The sequence below is a fragment of the Botrytis porri genome (genome assembly GCF_014898465.1).
Source record: "Botrytis porri strain MUCL 3234 chromosome Unknown BPOR_006, whole genome shotgun sequence".
In the NCBI taxonomy this organism is placed as follows: Eukaryota; Fungi; Ascomycota; class Leotiomycetes; order Helotiales; family Sclerotiniaceae; genus Botrytis; species Botrytis porri.
In genome coordinates this window covers 1,938,680-1,958,878 of record NW_024066080.1, presented here as the reverse complement: position 1 = coordinate 1,958,878, position 20,199 = coordinate 1,938,680, and the positions used below count along the sequence as shown (strand labels likewise).

The following is a 20,199-nucleotide window of genomic DNA, read 5'->3' as shown; positions in this document are numbered from 1 at the left end:
CCAGTGGTTTAGCATAGGTCTAGTTCTCTTGTTAGACTCCAATGGGATTATCTTAACCAAATCTTGCAAGTGAATTGATGTGCTGATGTGAAGTATAATATTCTGCTGAGGAGACATATGCCCACTATTTTGGTAAGCTAATGTGCTGGATTGTGGGCTGAAACTCATGGTCGCTATATCGTGACCCAGAATTTTCATTTCGGTAACCCCTAAAAGATATTTGTGATTCCTGTGCAGCTCGCTGCATCAATTTGCTCGGGAAGTCTTCACTTTTCTCGAGCCTCGCACAAAGACGAGTGCTTACCCCTCTTATCACCATCTGCGCCGAATTCATTGCTAAGACATTCGGAAAAGCCTAGATATGCCGATTGAAATTGTAGTGAAGTCATTCCGTTTTAACTGCACCTACACACTGTTGTTCAATCCCAGGGAATAACTTAATCAAAGCATCAAACTAGGCAAGAGCTAGTGCTGTTTGACATTGAGATGAATTGCGACTCTGTCGACTGTTCCGTCTAGCATGCTCATGATCGTCGAAGTGAAGTTCCGCGAAACTGATAATATCCGAATCATCGAATGTAAAGTTTCGGCTCCCTGTTCGGCTCTGGATAGTACACAATCATGTGAGCCGAGACGTAAATGTCCCGTCGAAGTCGTCAACTCGCTTGGTGCCGAGAAAAAGAATTCCGGAATAATATTACAGTACTCTAAGGAAAACTATCAGAACTTACCACTTTGACCGTAGGATAATATCATACTATTGTGATCGGTAGTCCGGAAAACAGACCAGACAGAGAGGTACTCCTTTTTTCCAACCATTGGAACGCCGTGGAGGAGTATGACAAGACCCTTTCCTAGTAAATGGTGTCAATTTTTTGGAGGGGCAGATTATTGTTTTATAGCTCCGATTAGGCGAGGGGAGAAGCGAAGTACCTTAACTACCTAGCAGAGGATTATGATAATGGGATGAGTGCCACGCTTAAATTCTTCTGACCAATCCCGAGCCGAGTACGAGGTTGCGGTACTTCATTGTTAAACATGGCGGCTATTCCAAGAAGCGAACAAGGTTCTCTTCAAGTGCTATTCGAGTGAGAGCTGACTAGTTCTGGGTTGTTGGGTAAAAATGCCATGAGAAGCTCAAAATCCAAATTATAAGTAGATCTTCTAACAACCTCAAATCGAATTCGCGCGAATCTGTTGAATCCCCGTCCCCTTCATAGAATCGACTAGGTGCTTTCATGAGCAATCAATGGCATAATGACAAAGTGAATACTCAACTGATTTCCGTCATTCAACCTGCAGATGCAAATATAAGGAAACAACAAACCAGTGTATTCACTCCCCGAGAACACATTTCATGTTCCCATCATTCACTATAACCTGCGAATACCACATATCTCAAACGCAATACTTGCACCCATTAACACAGAGATCGCTTCGTATAGGAGAGCAATGACTGGTAAATCTACACAATGGTAAGATTACAACATAGCACACCATATCAAATCCATTTCCAATTCCAGCAAAGACAATAAATCAATTTCAATTATTTGAAATAATCACGAATATGAAACGAAATTACACCTTGTCTGACTTCGTTGCAAACACCATCTCAGAAAGATTTCCCGCATCTAACTCCCCAACTCAAGCAAGAAGAATAATTCAATATTCGAACAGTACCGAAAGTCACCTGTGGTTCCTACCTTCTCAATCACTCATATCGAACAGATTGTTTGCAACACGGCTTCTTACTGAGTACAGCCATTTTGGTGATAGACACTGGAATATCACTCCAGAATCAAGATAATCTCTTAATCTATCGAGGACCCTAATGTAATCTCTCAATCTCTTGTCAAACCAACTCTTGCTTAATTTGATATGCAATCTTTAGAAGAATAGACACAAAAGAAAGATAAATGAAGCAGGTATTTCCCGAAAATGGTCTCCTAGTTAGTGCTAGCAGCAAACGACCTCTTAAGTGAATTCACACATTAGTAGACTTCTACCAACACCTCACCTTTCCCATACAATACGAGTCAGAACATTCATCCTCACAGTCTCACAAAATTCACATAAGAGGCACAGACAAACTTGGTAGAAGTGTAACATATTAATAATTAAAATCCACCTCTCATTGTATTCCCCAACGAACACAAGCGATCAGATCCATGCCGATCAGGTCCGACCAGACCTTCAAACTCTATGCTAATGCTACCAAATACCATTCCATGCTTATGTGAAGTTAACGTTATCACGTATATTCACCCAATCCCAGCGTATATGCACTTCAAATAACTCAGGGTATTTCCGTGCCCAAGTTCCAATCCATCCATCCATCCATCCCAATCCTTCCTGTCAAAAAGACATCCAACCCAATTCCAGATGGCAAAAGAAATCCAGATTTGTTTTTTCATCCTGAAGATCAAGACGGTCCTTTTGACATCTCTTTCCACATTCCCATCCATGATGTGATGTGATATGATTGAACTCCAATCTAAACGCCCAATGAACTCCTAGCGATGCAGGATGTAATATATTGCAAACTCTCATGCTCATGAGACCCAATTCTCAAGTTCGATAAAAGCCAAAAAAAAAAAAAAAAAAAAAAAAAAAAGACGAAAATTCATCAATTGATACAAAGAAAATCGTAAATCAAACAAGCCATTTTCTTCCATCCATCCAATAAACTCCCGATCCGAAACCAGAATGAGAAGTGCAGAAGAACTTCACGCAGTGGAGAGAGTCTTTTGACCACCAAAGTATCGTGTTAAGAAGTTGCCCTTTGACTTCTTGGCCGCGCGACGCTTTTCCTCTGCCATTGCCATGTTATCATGATGAGCCATGTTGTCAATTTCGTAAGGAAGCATAGGTCTGAGCTTTCCATCGGCACCTGCAACTTGAACAGTAACAACGTCGCGGGCAACACCTGAAGGGGAGTAGGTATCGCATTGCATGGCATCGTTCTCGTCAAGGTAGCTGCTGACAGATGATAGAGGTGTACCGGAGCGAGATAATTCGGAGATGTAAGATGAGGCGGAAGAGGACATGGCATCAAGGGTATCTGCGGTACCGCTTCTAGTAAGACCGGGAATCTCAGATGAGGATGGTGGTGAGTAGTGGTTGTATGGGTCTTCGGTAGTGAAGAGGGATTGTTGTTCGCCATAGTATGGCATGTACTTTTCTTCGGTGGTTGGAACCCAGTATCTTCCGGCTGGATCGAAGGACATGTTTTGCATTGCGAGAGCTTCTTGTTCTCGTTGAGCTTGTAGACGTGCTTCGCGAAGGCGACATTGTTCTTGCTTTCGGTCCAAGTCAAATCGGATTGGCGTGAGGAATGGCTCCAAATGAGTATAGAGATCATCAGAGCTGACAATCAAATCCCAGTTGAGTAGCTGAAGTAACTGCTTCTCCATGAGGTTGACTTCTGTCCTAGTGAATGAAAAGTCTGGATAACCCCGGACATTCGAGTATTCGGCCCAGTGTTTGTTCTTTGGTGATGAGTCGTTGAGAAATTTGGCCGATAAGATCAATGTGGCGAGGAAAATTCTGTGAACTGTACATCTTAAACCCTTTGCAACTGGTGGCAGTCTCTTCTTTAGTCTAGCTAGGTATACCAAACTTGTCATGAGTGTAGGTACTTGGACGTTGGATCTCTTTATCAAAGAAGTAATGAATCTCTCTAACGACGGTAAATCTGATGCTGATCTTTTCTCTTGAGGGGGAGTTCGAGGCGGTGAGGGACCTTGACTTGAGGAGATTTGTGTGGGTTCGCACTGAATGACCTCTCTTGCCTTTTGAGCAAGGTAGTTGATCATATCTTGAGAAACTGTTTGGAAAACAAAGTGACCTAAAGCCACCTCATTAGAGGTTCTAGGAACGTCTGAGTTGAGCGACATGGTGTCTTGAGTGATATTGTACTGCTTGTAGTCGTTGTACTTCGATGTCGTTGACTTGTATGTGGAGATAGATCGTGACTTGATCAACGTTTGATACTGGGAAATGGAATAATGATCTCGAAACAAAAAGATAAAAGTAAAGATACACCAAGCTATAAGGTCATAAAAAGAGAAGTCGTTATTGTCCTGAGCCAATACTGATTGTCTAGTTGTTTTTTTTTTTGGAAAAAAAAAAAGTGACAGTTTCTATTGTCTCCAGGCCTCAATCCTGTTGTCGTTTATCGGCTGAGGTTAAAGTACACTCGGCTGTTGAAAACAATAGGGAAAGATATCGTCGAATAAAAAATACAAGACGATAAAGGTGAATCAAATCTTTCGAGAAAATTTCCAAAAGAAATTAAGAAAAATAATGACGACCACAAAGCTCGTAATATCAAATTTTAAATTTCGCGAATGAGTGAGAAAAGATCCGACCAGCGGAATCCTGTAGAGGAATGAAGTTGGCGCAGCTGGTTACGATGCGTGGAGGCACTGAAGAGGATCAGTTGGCTATATAAAAATCCGGAATTGTCTCGCCTCAAGCCTGACAAAGGCGTTCCTAGAGGCGGATCGAAAAGGCAGGGGGGTTTGTTTTGGGGTACAGAGTGGCTGAAGTCGATTGGGCCAAAATGAAGATATGCAGATAGGCGCGGAGGATTTTCGTGCGGTGGAGGTGAGGTGAAGTGAGGTGAGGTGAGGTGAGGTGAAGAAGGTCAGCGAATAGGCCGAAGCAACTTGAAGCAAGTAGCTAGCAAGTAGCTAGCAAGTAACCACTGTGTGTTATTTATATGGGCGACTGGTGAAACGGTATGATTTGATTTGCTCTTTTCTCTCGAATCGATGAGTTGATAGTTCAACTAATATCTAAATTGAAGTACCCCGTTGTTATAATCTCTTGTCTTATGTTTCGTTTCGTTTCGTTTCGTTTCGTAATGGTCGTAATCGTAGTGTACTCCTGAGTTGATGGTCCTTAAAAGAGAGTTGTGATGGTGACTTGACGGTTGACCCCAGTGAAAATCGATCGGTCGAAGTACCGGGTTTGGATTGCCGGTACGTTTGTCAAGGGTTAATTCCAAAGATGTATTGTATTGTCAAAGGATGCTGAGAACCCTAAAAGAAGTCTATAAAAGGAAGAATGTCGAGGTTTTCGGTGAGAAATGTGAATGATGTATGGAAGGGGGAGAGTTGTAGACGATATATGTAAATCTCTTCTGTCGAGGCTGGAGAGAGGTATGTAGGTGTACTAGATTTCTTTTTTTCCCTTTCTTAATCTTTACTTCAGAAGGTTTTAATTGTCTTTCGTATGCTCCAATGCTTTTCTCCCTACAGTATCCAGCTCTTCCTTGCCAGAAGTAAATGTATTTTCGGTCCAGTAAGGGAATGTCAAGTTCGTCTGGGAATAATTGGACCAGATTGAAAGTGTATAGTGTCTAAAATACCAAATGGAGTCCTAGGCGCTGGAAAAGGAATGCTTGGGATTGATTGATACCCCTCGTTTCTCAAAATGGAACCAAGGATGCAAGTGGCTCTAATGGTAGTTCCAAACTTTCGAAATGGCTAATCGTTCAGGATGACAAGGGTTTCTTGAAGCTATTATAATAAACAGCAAGGTATAAATTGGATTAATTGGTAGGTGGGATTTCCGAATGGTATATCTATGCTTTGGTGTACTGGCTAGGCGATGATTGGAAAGAAAAAAGGGTCAGGCTAGTGGCGTAGCTGCGTGGGAGCGTGGATAGACCAATGCATGCGAAATGCAGCGGGTTTCAGATGTACTGAATAGCTCGATTGGTCAAAGTACCTTGCGCCCCGAGGATCAGATGGCAGGCGAGACAACCACACCTAGATGTTCAAAATGTACAAGGGCTCAGTTGAAACCAAGGGTTTGATCTTTCGAATTGATCGTCCGAGGTAACGAGGAATGGTTTGTTTGTGATGCTTCAGAAGATGTTGTAGGACAAGTCTAAGTAAGGTAGAAGTTGTACAATTCTGCTGTAAAACGATGTACCAAGAATTGAACAGAAGTCGAGATTCGAATCTATGCTTCCGTGTAGGAGGAGTGTATAATAGAGTAGGAAGTATAGGCAACGAGCTAGAATGGATGTAATTTGAGCTGGAGCATAAGCATGAGCATAAGCAATTACACTGGCCGTTATGCCGTGTTTGGATGATCTCTAGAACTGCAGTTCTCTCTCTTTCGCTCTATCGTTCCCGTCGCTTTTCCAGATTCGTTTGCTCGCTGGTTCCGCAGAGTTCCAAGGGTTGATTCGTTACTTCGAGCTCTTTAGGTCAAGTGTCGATAAAAAGGGCTGAAGTAAGGCTGTGCGTTTACTATGAGGTTGAGTATCCTGAAACCACTGGAAGAATTCGATTTATGAAGATATTCAACTAAATACCAATAAGTGCATGTAAATTGGAAATGAAGCGTGAGGGGAATTCCACCGAAGGCCGAAGGAGGAAGATGTATTGACGATGATAAAATGGGGAAAACGGTGGAAGCATTCAATATGATTCGAATATATCGCAAACTTCACCAATATGGCTGCTATGACTGGTTTACGATCTCACTAACTCCGCATGGCAAGTAATGGTCAACATCGGTATTTAAATGGATCAGCATATACGTGTCGAGCCTTCTGCTGAGAGCGGTGAATGTGACACTTCAGCGAATATCCCATGATTTGGCAACGATCACACAACAATTATTCCTTGTACTTTTCAAAAAATATGAGTCTGGAAGTATATCTTTTAGAATTTGTGGGTGGCTGATCATTCATCAATCAATCAATGCTGTAGGGTTGGAATAATGCTTGTTACCTCCACCTGGGCACTGAACACATCATGCGCAATACTGGAATGACGACTTTTTCCTCATCTTTCCCACCCCCGACGATGCGCAGATAGCGAGATACCCATATATCTACAGCCCAACCGTGCCATGCCAACCTCTTCAAACCGAAAACTCTAACGACCTCGGGGAGAAATCATACATGCTTAGGTAGATCATATCATCGAATTACTAGGTCAAGGAAGCGAGAAAATCTTGACTTTTCCTTCATGGAAGTCCGCAATACCTAACTCTTGTGTCAAATTATGTGGCTGAGAGATGGCTGAAGTAGATTTATATGAATCAAGTAGGTAATGCTTATAATGCGTACGACAACTCCGAAATTCAAAGATGTCTAGGTATGGTATCTACCCACCAATGGTAATACCCTCGATACCGAAGGGAATGCACCCCCTCCCGCTCATGAAAAAGACTAGAAGACGAGGCTTGCACGCTCGACAGTTTGATACGAATATCCATCCATATCCATGGTTCATGATGGCAATGAGAATGGCGAAGATAGAGATTATTGGTGAGATATGACCAAAGCTAAGGGATGGGGTACGGGACTAGAAAGTTCATTTGATGTTGCTTCTAAAGTAAACTTCAGCCGAAGTCAATGGTTAGTGGTGTGTAGATCTATTCAGGTCCAATTAGGTTCCGCTTCCCAGATTTCCAGATCTTCTAGTTTGGGGCAGCCGTAATTAGGGAGAGCTTAATGATTATCTACCGTATCGTGCGTATGTACTTGCTTTGCTGACCCCAGCCCCTTTTTTGCTACCCAGCGAGGGCCAGCCAAGATGTTCGGCAACGAGACAAGAAAAAAGTATTCGCAATTATTATTACTAATTAATACATAACTACGTCTAATTGTTAGTTATGCGTACAAGAAATATGACAAACTTTCGATCAGGGCAAATATGAAAGGCAGAGCAGTCTTCCAGCCTATGGACCTAATAGCCGGTTAGAAGTCTTTTCTTCTTCGTAACAGATTTCTCAAAATCTCCTTACAGTAATTGTCTGATTGAGTCTCAGCAAATCACAAGTGATCACTCCATAGAAATCAACGCTCTCAAATGGTATTGGTCAAAATGAATGAATTCGCCTGAAACATCCCCCCTTCACCCATTTCAAATATATCCCGTTATGCCTGCCACTGCTACTGCCACTGCTGCTGCCACTGCTGCTGCCACACTATCATCCGAAGAAGAGATTCATTATCCACCATCCACCATCTACTATCTCCTTCTCTCCGGAGTATTTGCGATAACATCATGGCCGTACTGTGAGTCTGTCAATCCAGGTTATGATTCATCATAATAGACTCAGCCTGCGATACAAGACGTTTTATTCATCAATGCCGATGCTGTTACATCCGTCATTACTAGGTTGTTTCCTAGGGTTCAAACTTCATTCAAAGTCAATATTTCCTCAACACCCTCAAAATTCATGCAATGTCCAATAAAATTATCAGACGATGCCACATCCGGACTCTCCATATGTCACGAGAGGACATTCCACTTTTCAGAGCTTCAAAGGTGTGTGGCAGTGCGAGAAATCTTGGAAAAAGATCTCAAATATTCAATCATTAACACCCACATCCACACCCACACCCACACTCATCAATGCGCATTATTCTCGGAAATGTCTTACATTAATCATGCGGTCATTCCGGCCCTTCGATAATTCCTTTCCATCGCGCAACATGATTCTTGGCCGTGGCTACCGATGATACTCAACCATCCGGTCCTTCTTCTTCATCATGATCTCATATAGGAATACGAAGAGCATGTTACAACATTCTTTGAAGCGTTACGGGTCTGTTCGGAGGTCTCATGAAAAATGGGACTGGCGGCTACTGAGTATGCTGGGACGGACGGTACATGCAACGCGCGGAAGTGACTTTATTTATCTCTTCAACTGTCCCATCAAGCGCCCGAATCTATTTTCGTAATCTTGGCGATATCTGACTTGGGTTGAAACGACAAACCAAATATCGTTACCCAACCTGTTGCTTCTATTGCGCGTCTATTGTTTGATGCTTTATCATCGTACAGCTTCAGACAGGAACATGAAGCAATCGACAAATTTTCACTGTAACTTCAACAATTAACGAACCAAGAGGCTCCATGTTGAAACATTGGAGATCGTAATAAAGTCAGCAAGCGCTTTGTAATTTACTGGTCATCATATAATTTCGCATATTATTAAGGATTGCATTATTGGACGTCAAAGTCAGATGTTTCGATATTCCTCGGTAAAACCACTTCCCTTTCTAGATGATGCACATGTTCTTACAGAGGAGATATGGAATAGCTGCTCGCAAGTTTCATTAGGTTGTTCTAGAATATTTGAAACACCCAACTACGCCTATCTCAGTCAGACATGATGCCAGGATTAGAAACAAAACAGAGTGGTCACGAGGGTTTCGGTTTCAATGGTAACATTTGTGAAATTGTCCTATACGATGTTTGTGAATTAAGTTCACTTGATAGCAGCATGATAGGCAGTTGTCTTAAATTCAACTGAAGGCTACATATCGAAGTATTTGCATAGCAAGCGAGAAGGGAAAATGCAAACAATATTGATCTACTCTCTCTCCATCTTTCAGCTGCATTCATTTCTTATCTAGCTCTGCGTAGTATCCAGGCCAATAATTCATCGCAAGATCGGCTTCCACAGTATTACCACCAGACGGCTACTTCTTCCATCGCCCCCACACGATCTAGTTCTAAGTATCCAATCTCAAAACCTCGGACAATTTATTTCGCTCACAGTAAAGTTCTTACATCTTCTCTCCGCGCGTAAGCGGCTGGCACGTAGATGTCACATCGTCACGGGGTCCAAAACATTTGTGATATGATCATTGTTGTCATGTTGGCTACTTCCTTCCCCCATATTTGTTCAGCCACCTCCTTCAGGGGGTTGATCTGCTTATTCATGTCGTGAGAGCATCCTTCTCTATAACAGTAGCCTCATGGCATGTGAAGGAAGTGGCACAGCGATGCAGAGGGATTATACCCAATGACGATCATCTTTATTCATATTCACTCAATACACATGTAGCTGATTTCTACGTAAAATTTCAAGTGAAAGATAGAAAGATGGCGACGGTGATTCCGAATACATGTCATCACAGTAGGTTCTTTGGTACTAGTGGAGCATTTTGCGGCCGTTAAATTCTCCCCGCACTCTTTTATATGTGCTATTTATCGTGAATCATATCAAGTAATAAGATACGGAAACACCGTCTGGGGATGACAAATAAGCTGCATTGTAGGAGAATATGGTTTTTAAAATAGAGCGATTGCTGATGTATTTCAAGATTCATTGACTGACTATCTCGACACGAGTTTGTGTCTTGTCTGTCTTTTTTTATGCTTCATGCGATAGATACTATTTCAAAGTATCATATTGGCAGTGGCTTCATTTGGCGTCTGGCCTGGTGAGTGAGAAAAGAGACAAAATCAGTTCTATAGATTGGTCTAGATATTGGATTCCCATCACAATTGGTGCCAGATCCCCCACCACATTCCACAACTAGCGCATCCTCAAAAATTATCACCACCACCAACAATTATAACCGTATTTATCACATCACAATATATAGGAAGTTGGGACTCGGTACCATATGACCTCATTACTCAAGCAAACAGTCATTTCCAACTAGCACGCTTCCTACAAATTCATCACCATTTGACCCTGAAAAATTGTAATGATCTAATTCTATCAAGGTCTAGAACAAAGCCCTAAGTTTAACCATAAACTTAACATACCTTACCTAGGTAGCACTTACAACATGACATATATGTCCGCCTAAAAGTTCCGCAGGTTCCAAAATCTGGCCCATCAATTTACCTCCTTACTAACCTCTATACCGTACGACCTGCTCATCCGACCTACTCATCCGCCTTGATCCGCTCTCTTCCCCAACGCATCCTTTCCTTGGCCTCCGGTCTACTTTCCATTCTACCACCACCTCACGTTGCACATCGTCACCAACGACAACAACAGCAAAATTAAACCGCTTTCTACGCCACATCCAGCCACATCCAGCCACCCACCATACTATTTATCCGTCCAACATCCCGCATATTCCTTCTACATCGGACGTACTATAGGATTGTGAGCCTTTTCAGTGTACATGTATCTCGAATCCTTTCCAGCTTTCACTATCACATCCACACCCACATCCGCATGGAAGATCTGCACTGATTACGTCGACCTATGTCTACTCTTCAATAAAAATCTATCGGCGATCAGCTATGTATATGTGGAGTTGAATGCTTCCTTCTTATACACATATGCTACATGGAGTATATAGTATATATGCAACATTTCTGCCTTCCGTCCCGCTTCTTTGTGGTTTGGAAATTCTGACATTGTGCTCCGGAGTTTGAGGCTGATTGGTATTCGTGGAGGGTTAGTATACTCCGGAGTTTATCTGATGTGATATTACATCAACGAAGCGAAGTGTTGAGATTTCACCGACTATAATAACTGGAAGATTTACGGTGGGTTTTAGTATTGAGAACTTCAGAATAGTAGAAGTATAGTGACATTAAATCTTATTTATACAATTAAACATTCCATCCTGCTGTACCTAGTATCATCATCAAATCCTCCGTTCCCCTCACAACATTCCAAATCACATAAACACATATCCATACAAACCACATCCGCTTATCTCAACCATCTATATCTATTTCATAAAAAAACTAGATGGCTGTTACTAAGTATCCCATAAATAACACCATCCTAAAAGAACAGTTACACAAATACGTATATAAATAGCTCGATCCCCGCACCCACACATTCAGCTCTTCATCTATTTTTCTTACCGCATACGTACCGGGATGTATATATCCATCTCAGCTATGGATTTTGATCTTTGAAAGGAAATCATAGTTTCAAGTCGGAGAGGTACGTAATATACGTGATGTTTCTACGATTTTCGACACGAAATAGTTAAATTGTGGTTGAAGTCTGTCTCCAGAATTTAACATCGTTGAACCAGTATCGCAGTGCATGCAAAATATGAATATTTTTTTTTGCTAAGTTGACGTGACGTGGTGCTTAGGGCTGAGAGTCCGCACATATACATGTCTGACTATGCAGAGGGGGCAAGAGAAGAAGGGCAAAAAGGCGATGTCAGCCGACCGGACTGCTCGTTTATTTGTATGTGCATATGCATATCAGACGGGAGAACGATAAGTTACGCAAGGGAAGTGGGTTTTGGGGAATTCGTTGATTCTGGGTGGATGGGACGGGGTGAGTGCAAGTGTAGGTTTGATGGGGGTGGGGTGGAGTGGGAGTGATGATATGGTGAGAGGGATGATGGAGATGATATATTTTGGGTTGATATATGAATGCAGAGTAGTTGGATGTACTATTTGGTATTGAATAATGATGTTTTCTGAGTAGAGAATTGAGAGGAGAATGACATAGCGCAAAGTATCCGTATAGACAATCAGAGCTTGTGATTCGATATCTTGGACGAATTGAAGGGAATGTAAGTTCAAAGTTTACTGGATATCGAGAGGGTAGAATTCTTTAGTTGGGTTGCGTGCATAGGTGTCAGTACAAGAACTTCAGCCCACCACCCGTTATTGAACGGTCAAAGAGTAGGAGTCGAAGTGATGAGAAATCGGGGAGTGCCAAGAACTCGGGTTGAATGTGCCTCAATCCTGTAGATAACTTGATCGTAGGGCAACATGTTGGCATTTCTTACTATTGTTTCAATAATTTCTCTTGATGGCGTGTGTTTCAATGCAAGATGACTGTAACTAATGTGTAGATGCTGCTACTATTATCATCACATATATAAAAGCAAAAGCCTATTAAGTTTAGAAGCACAACTTGATCATATCTTTTCACTTGTCACATAGGTACGCATATCCACGAGGAAAATGTAGTTGAGAGTCATCAGTCAGCTTTGGGCTTGATTTTTTCTTATATGAGAATCGGCTTGTCATTGACACATGACCCGCGATGCGAGTTTCCCTTGGAAGCAATCTCAGTAGTTCTTGGACGATCTAAGGACTCTCTGGCCTGAGACCCGTGAGAAGTAGATCTGCCACAGAGTATTCGAGTTTGAGGAGTAGTGAATGTGAAATGAGGTTGAGGTAGAGATGAGAAGGACTAGCAGAATGTACAGAGAACATCAAACGATGGAGAGAGAAACGGTGAGTAGGTTAAGTCATTCCTGGAAATTTTATACGGAGGCAGATAGCGATGTGTAGCAAATCGATTGTATAATCGTCTGTAACAGATTAGCCTCCATATGAGAGGCATATCTTACCGATTGCCAATTCGTGGTAGACTCATTCTCTTGTGGACTTTTAACTCTCTAAAGTACCCCCCTTAAGAATCTAAGCTGTTCCGTGACTCTCTTTACTGTATACGATATGCATACTTTAACAATCCGCTCAATGAGTCTCAACAATCCAAACAACGCCCTTCTCACTCTCTTCTTTGCATTCTCGATTTCGAGATACACTTAAACGATGGATAAGAAGATTTGCTAACATGCAACAAACCTTCCATAGTTCTGTAGTACTCTCAATCACTAGATCTCAACGATGATGCCCCTACTCCTGGAACCTATAACATCTTGCGAGTTCGAATACACGACCAACTCGATTCCCCCTGTAACTCTCGCGTCTCACCTCCAGCCTCGGATTAAGCCAAAGGGGAGGAAAAGTAGCGCCGAAGAAATATCGAAAAAGACACCACCCCCTTTCTTCATCCCCTACTCCTTATTCCTACTTTTGAGAACTAGAAACAACGTACCAGGTAGATGAAACTAAGACAAGTCATACAACGAAACTTCTCTAGTAACAATACTCCAACTACTACCTACACACTAGCATGATTCGCATCTAAACCCCAAGTTGCGGATAGCAATGACGTCGAGCATATGCGATACACAAGCAGATACCACCTTCTTCCTGTTTTCTGTCCTTCTTCTTTGCCTAGTACGTTAGGCGAGCTTGAATCTGAACCTCAATGATGCTATAAGGGGTTGAGATATGCAACAGAAATATGGCAATCAAACTCATGAAAATATATATTTCGTATACTCTGTGTGTGTATCTCATCTCTGACCTTTCTTTCGTTGTCGTAAAAAGCTAGGTGAGGGATACACGTAAAAGAGTTGAACAGGAAATCGTTTATTAGTCATATCCATTGTATTGTATATGATATACAGCCAACTATAGCGTCTATCAATCTCTCCCATAAAACCGCAATAATTCTCAAACCGCTCATTTTTTAACTTTCAAAAGTCCCTCCCATTCCTTCCTCAACTTCTCCATCTCCGTCCAACACTTAACACCTAAGACCTCAAAATCCTCTCTCGCTTCCCTTGTCAATGGCACCGCATCTCTTTGTCTCCCTTTTCTTCTTTCTCCGGTATCGATTGTCTTTGGAGTTTTACCTTCCCATCCCCAACCAGGAACTTCGGTTCGTATAACACGTTCTTTCCCACTTGCATCTGTAGCTGATCCCCATTTCGAAGCTGTCCCGTCCATGTTATCTAAAACATCATCGGGAGATAATGCTACCCAGACCGGTGCTACAGCAGCAGTGTAAGGTTTGATGGTATGCCATTGGCTTCCCATCCATCTTACAAGGTAGAAGATCCATCTGTAGATAAATACCAACACGATATTCAAGGGCATGATTTCCGAAACAAAAATTCCAGGTTGAACCACGTACATTTTAGGTTTTATCAATTTTGTTGGCGCTTCTTCCTCTGATTGAGAGTTCTTCATGTGAACATCGGAACAATCGAACCATGAAGAGGAGGCTTTGCCTGCTGCTCGTAGTCTTCTCGAAAGGACGAGAACATCTGTAAGACGCTTGGAGCTTTCGTATGGCGTGCGGCTTTCCAAGCCTTGTAGATCATCTTCATCAAAATGTTGTGCTTGTGCCTCGATACTAGATACCCATATTATCCTTCCGCTGGTAGTGGCCGAAGGGGAAGATGTTCGTGATAGTAGAGGCATCAATTCGTGTGCGAGAACATAATGACCAAAAACGTTGGAACAGAATGTTGCCCCGAGAGGTGGTTCTTCTGGAGTTTCGCCATTGAGTAAAGGCTGCGTAGCTTCATCGTCCGAGGGTTTGGCTTGTTTTGGAGAGGCAGAGGATAGTTGTGGTTTGGTTATAGCTCCAACTTCCGCAAGCTTGTAAGTCGGCCATGTCACAGCTTCCGTCATATCTGTCAAGACTGTCCATATAGCCTTTGGCCAATCGATTCCTGACCATCCTCCTATCCCTGCATTCAAGACTATAACATCCAGCCTTGGTATTCTGATTCCGCTCAATCCCCATCCCCAAGATCTCTGCGCACCATCAGACCCTTCTTTCTGGCTCAATGCCCATCTATCTTGTTTGATATCTGCGGAATAAGTGGCGGTACCAGGAGAGCCATTAGGTAATCGGAGACCATCCATTGTAGTAGCATCGGGGCTACCAATAGTTCCATTAAGAAGCCGATCGGTAAGTGCATATACACTTTTCAAGTCACACAAGTCGACTTCAACCCCAAGAAAATGAACTCGAGCAACCATATCCTGCCATCTATATACGTTCCCCTGAGATTTAGCTCTCGCTCGTTGTGAATATGCGAATGGGGAGTAGTCGACCAGTTTTCGTAGATGTGCGCGCAGGCGAGAGATTGTGAATCGTGTCTTCAGCGGTGTACGTGTGCAAAGGATAAGAATTAAATGTTTGGTAGGGGGAGTATCGGATGAAGTCAGGAATTCATCAATTAATCTAGATGCAATGGCAAAACCTAAACCGCTAGAGAGTTGTCAATAATCAGAATCGGGAATCTTGGAGCTCATTATCAATAATGAAACCATCATGGGGATAGTAGTACCTGTTTGCGCCTGTGATCAAAGCAAAAGTCTGACTTTCACTTGTCTCCCATGGTGGTAACCCCATTTTAATGATCTTTCGTGGTGAATTGGTGTATAAAATGTCGAGGGTGAAGAGGATTGAAATTATAGGGAGCAACTTGCAGATGGCTGTTGCTCCCCCATCAAAATAGATCGACTAAATCATCCTATAGATCCTAAGCGCTTCGTTCCACCAACACAAGGTCGAAAGGGCTGAGGTCAAATGTAAATCCACAATCGGAGGATTACATTTGGAAGAAAGTGACACGCCTCCATTGTGATTTGTATACAAACAATTGATTGAAATCCTTAGTTAGTTGAAGTCTACTTATGTACATGGTTGGGTGTTGGATGCTGGAAACGCCGCTGATAGACTTCGTGCATCCTCTTTGCATGTCTTCCAAACCCCTCACGTGATTTCAGAGATGATAAGGTCAATGAGCATTGAAAGTCCTTACATTCGGTAGGTACCTAGGTAGCTAGGTAGTTATAGATATTTGTTAAGCAGTCCGTCAGATCTGAAGAGAAATCGCAGGCAGTCAGTCATCGCATGCATGGGAATATTATATAATTCAAGAGAGAACCATCGGATTGAAGCCAAGGGAATATCATCATGGGAATTGATATCCTCCATATTCGTAATAACTTTTGATTTATCAATGGGATCGTCAACGGGGATTTTCCATCGAAAGAGTGACCTGGAGCTGCAGCGCTTATCGCTTACGAACGGGTATGGAATTTATTCCGGTTCCGTAAAAAATGCAAAAATGCAGATTCATTAAATCAAGAAAATCATTCCATGATTACCCGCCGCCGCTTCATTGCTTGTTTTGTTTTCATAAATATCACTGAATTTGAAATATTTGATCCGTTTGATTTTTTTCGGCCGATATGACTTTTGGACTTTTACGACTCACTAGGCCTACAAAAACAAATACTTGAGGAAACCCTAACCAATCGCGACAATCGCCGTGTCTGGTGCTTTAATACCCGAATGAAATCGTTGACTTGCGGTTGAACAGTCAAGACTAAAATCCGATCTTGTTTAACAGATATACGAGATAAATAACTCGGACCTCCCACCCCGCACTTTTCTAAGAAACATCTTCATTTCTCTGCACTGGGCAATCTGATCTACATTCCGCCATCATGGCCAACGAGCAGCAGGTTCACGAACACATGCCTCGAACGGCCAAGCACGAGGAGCAATTTCCTATGACAAATTGGATATATGATGTATTCCTATGGACCTTTTCAATACTTGTCGACCTCTTCTTCCGAGAAGTCCACCCAAGAGGAGCATGGAAAGTTCCAAGGCGCGGGCCTGTTATTTTTGTAGCAGCCCCTCATGCAAATCAGGTATGCGACAGATGACTTTTGCAGGTTTGAAGCTCTCGAATTAACCCATTCATATAGTTTGTCGACCCTCTTATTCTAATGCGCACCCTCCGCAATGAATGCCATCGTCGCGCCGCTTTTCTTATCGCCGCCAAATCTATGGGTCGATTCATCGTGGGCTGGTTTGCACGAAAGGTGGGTGCGGTTCCTGTTGGACGAGCTCTGGATATGGTAAAGCCTGGATCTGGTACAATATACCTGCCAGATCCTATCAATGACCCACTCCTCATCCGTGGAGTTGGTACAAAATTCGACGGCAAGGAAGTACAAGTTGGAGGATTACTGGTTCTGCCTACAATGGACGGGACCGCAGCCAATACCGAAATAGCAGAAGTAATTAGCGCAGAGGAAATGAGATTGAAGAAACCTTTCAAAGGTCGAAATGCTATGATACAGCTCACTGGACGAAATGATGTTGACGAAAATGGCAAGTTTGGTGATCAGTCCGTCAAGGGTACCAAGGAAGGTTTTGAAGGATCAAAATACAAGACAGCCCCGAAAGTTGATCAAACCCAAGTTTATGATGCCGTCTTTGATCGTCTCAAGGGTGGTGGAGCTGTTGGCATTTTCCCAGAAGGTGGAAGTCACGACAGGACCGAATTGCTTCCTTTGAAAGCTGGTGTGGCTATTATGGCTCTTGGATCTTTGGCTGCCAATCCCGATAGCGGTCTTCAGATTGTACCATGTGGCATGAACTACTTTCACGCCCATAAGTTTCGCTCAAGAGCCGTGATTGAGTTTGGTAATCCTATCGAAGTTCCGAAAGAGCTTGTTGAGCTCTACAAAAGTGGAGACCGAAGAGGGGCAGTCAGTCAACTATTAGATATCGTATACCAAGCCCTTGTTGCTGTCACTGTTACAAGTCCTGACTACGACACCCTTATGCTTATCCAAGCCGCTCGAAGACTCTATAACCCAACTGGCAAGAAGCTTCCACTTCCCATGGTAGTCGAATTAAATCGAAGACTGGTTAAGGGTTATACGCATTACAAGGATGATCCAAGGATTGTTTCACTCAAGAAATTCGTCTTGGACTACAACAGACAACTACGCTACATGAATCTTAAGGATCATCAAGTCGAATATGCCAAATTTTCTGTTCCCAAAGCCGTCTTCCTCTTGTTTTACCGTCTAGGCAAACTAGCTGTTTTATCTATTGGTGTCATTCCAGGGCTTGTCTTATTTGCACCAGTCTTCATAGCCTCCAAAATTATTAGCATCAAGAAATCGAAGGAAGCTTTGGCTGCTTCCACGGTCAAACTTCAAGGTCGCGATGTTATGGCAACATGGAAACTTTTGGTCGCCCTTGCATTTGCACCCATTTTATACAACTTTTATACCATCATTCTCGCATATTGGACGTACAAGAACAGAGTTCAAGGATATGTGCCCGGATGGGTACCCCTCTACGCTATCTTTGTTTTCGGATATATCCTTTTCCCAGCTATTACCTTCGCAGCCCTCCGATTCGGAGAAGTTGGCATGGATATTGCTAAATCATTGCGACCATTAATTGTGGCCCTTAACCCATCTTCAAGCAATGTCATCTTTAAACTACGCGAGCGCAGAGCACAACTCAGCGCACAAGTTACAGATGTCATCAATACACTTGGCCCCGAAATGTTCCCTGATTTCGATGCTTCCAGAATAGTAGCCGATCCCTTTAATCGTGATGGGGCTAAGACTCCCACCTCACCTCGTCAAAACGATCTACGTCGCGGTAGCAATCAATCGGGCATCTCGGATGAATCGCCGCCACGCGTTCTTCATAGAAGCAATACTGCAGGTGCATCTATTGGCGGTGGCTCTAGTATGAATGGTCATCTTCCACGTAACGAGTCATTTGGAAACCTGGGTAACATTGCACTATTTGCAACTCGACCACCATCCAGGAGTAGAAGTCGTAGTAGCAGTAGTGGTGGCGCCGTAGGGTCAGCGGGATTCCCATTGAAAAGCTTTAGTGCCTTGGATGGTAAGGCAAGTTTTGATGAGGTTAGTCAGAAGATTCGCGGTGCGATGAAGGAGAGGGGACAAATGAGACGGAGACAAAGTGAAGTGAATAGGGAAGAGGAAGATGCAGCGTATAGTAGTGGGGATGAGGAAAGAAAAAGGGCTTAGAGGAAGAGGAAGAGGAAGAGGAAGGAAAAGTTAATTGGGTTGGGTATCCTTACAGAGGCAGCATAAAATCGGCGAAGAGTTGAAACGGTGGGTTGGGATGGGACAGTTTGTCAACAGGGCGTAGCGTGGGCGTTTAGGAGGGAAATACCACTAGTATAGATGGACGTCTTTTCAAAAATCCTAGCGGAACGAAAATTGTGATAGGTTCAGTTATTTGTTCAATCTTGTTACTCGGGTTATTGGAAGTGAGTAATAATTGTCTACGAAAATAAAATTGTTCTCGCCATCTTTGATACTTGCACGCACTGTATCTCACTAATTCTATCCATCTTATTGTTCTCAAAGCCTGGATCTATCTGTTTGTAGCTGGCTCGAAATCTCCCACTCGTAACACATTCTAATATTCTATGGTGAAATCGCTATACACGCGGCAATGCACGTGGAGAGTAATGTACCTATAGTAAGGTAGGGTAAAGTAAGCCCAGTCCCAATAGATAATATCAGGGCTTGCTTGGTAATGGATATATCATCTTATTGGATAATGGGTTGAGACGGTGAGCCTTGATTTTTTGGGAGAGTGATGGGGGGATATGATGGGAATGGGAGAGGAGGGGATGTGATGTGATTTGAATTGGTAGAATAGTCTACAAGGGAAATGAAGGAGAGACTAGAGTTTTTGAGGGATGTTGGGGGGAGGTTTGGTGGAGGAGGAGGAGTAGGAAGGGTTGGTGGATAATGGAGGTGAGGTGAGGTGAGGTGAGGTGAGGTGTTGGATAGATACATCGTATCGAGGATTTACCTACTAGGTTGTAAGTTAAGCACCGGGAAGATTGGAATGCAATCAATACATTGTGAGGAGTTCGGGATCAGATGAAGGGGGATAGCGAAAAGGGGCGATGAGAATTGGCGAAACGTGCCAATGTGAGTGAGTGGACGCCGCTCGGAAGTGGTGATTTGCGGGAAACTGGAGTTTGGATTTGGGTTTGCATTGGCATTGGCATTGGCATATCTTGTG

At 42.9% G+C, this 20,199-nt stretch overlaps 3 protein-coding genes across 3 annotated transcripts; 1 reads left to right on the top strand and 2 right to left on the bottom strand.

The window, feature by feature from the left end:
- Window positions 1–2,726: 2,726 nt before the first annotated feature.
- Window positions 2,727–3,896, bottom strand: EAF01_005094 (uncharacterized protein; the record flags this gene model as incomplete). The annotated part of the gene is made up of 1 exon (XM_038913349.1): window positions 2,727–3,896. The coding sequence occupies one exon, from the start codon at window positions 3,894–3,896 to the stop codon at window positions 2,727–2,729; it is 1,170 nt and encodes a 389-aa protein (XP_038771435.1).
- A 10,131-nt stretch (window positions 3,897–14,027) lies between these two features.
- EAF01_005093 (uncharacterized protein) lies at window positions 14,028–15,714 on the bottom strand (the record flags this gene model as incomplete). Its single annotated transcript, XM_038913348.1, has 2 exons — window positions 14,028–15,570; window positions 15,650–15,714. 2 exons carry the CDS (start codon window positions 15,712–15,714, stop codon window positions 14,028–14,030), a joined length of 1,608 nt encoding a protein of 535 aa, XP_038771434.1.
- A 1,103-nt stretch (window positions 15,715–16,817) lies between these two features.
- On the top strand, window positions 16,818–19,184 carry EAF01_005092 (uncharacterized protein; the record flags this gene model as incomplete). Its single annotated transcript, XM_038913347.1, has 2 exons — window positions 16,818–17,027; window positions 17,085–19,184. 2 exons carry the CDS (start codon window positions 16,818–16,820, stop codon window positions 19,182–19,184), a joined length of 2,310 nt encoding a protein of 769 aa, XP_038771433.1.
- Window positions 19,185–20,199: the final 1,015 nt, after the last annotated feature.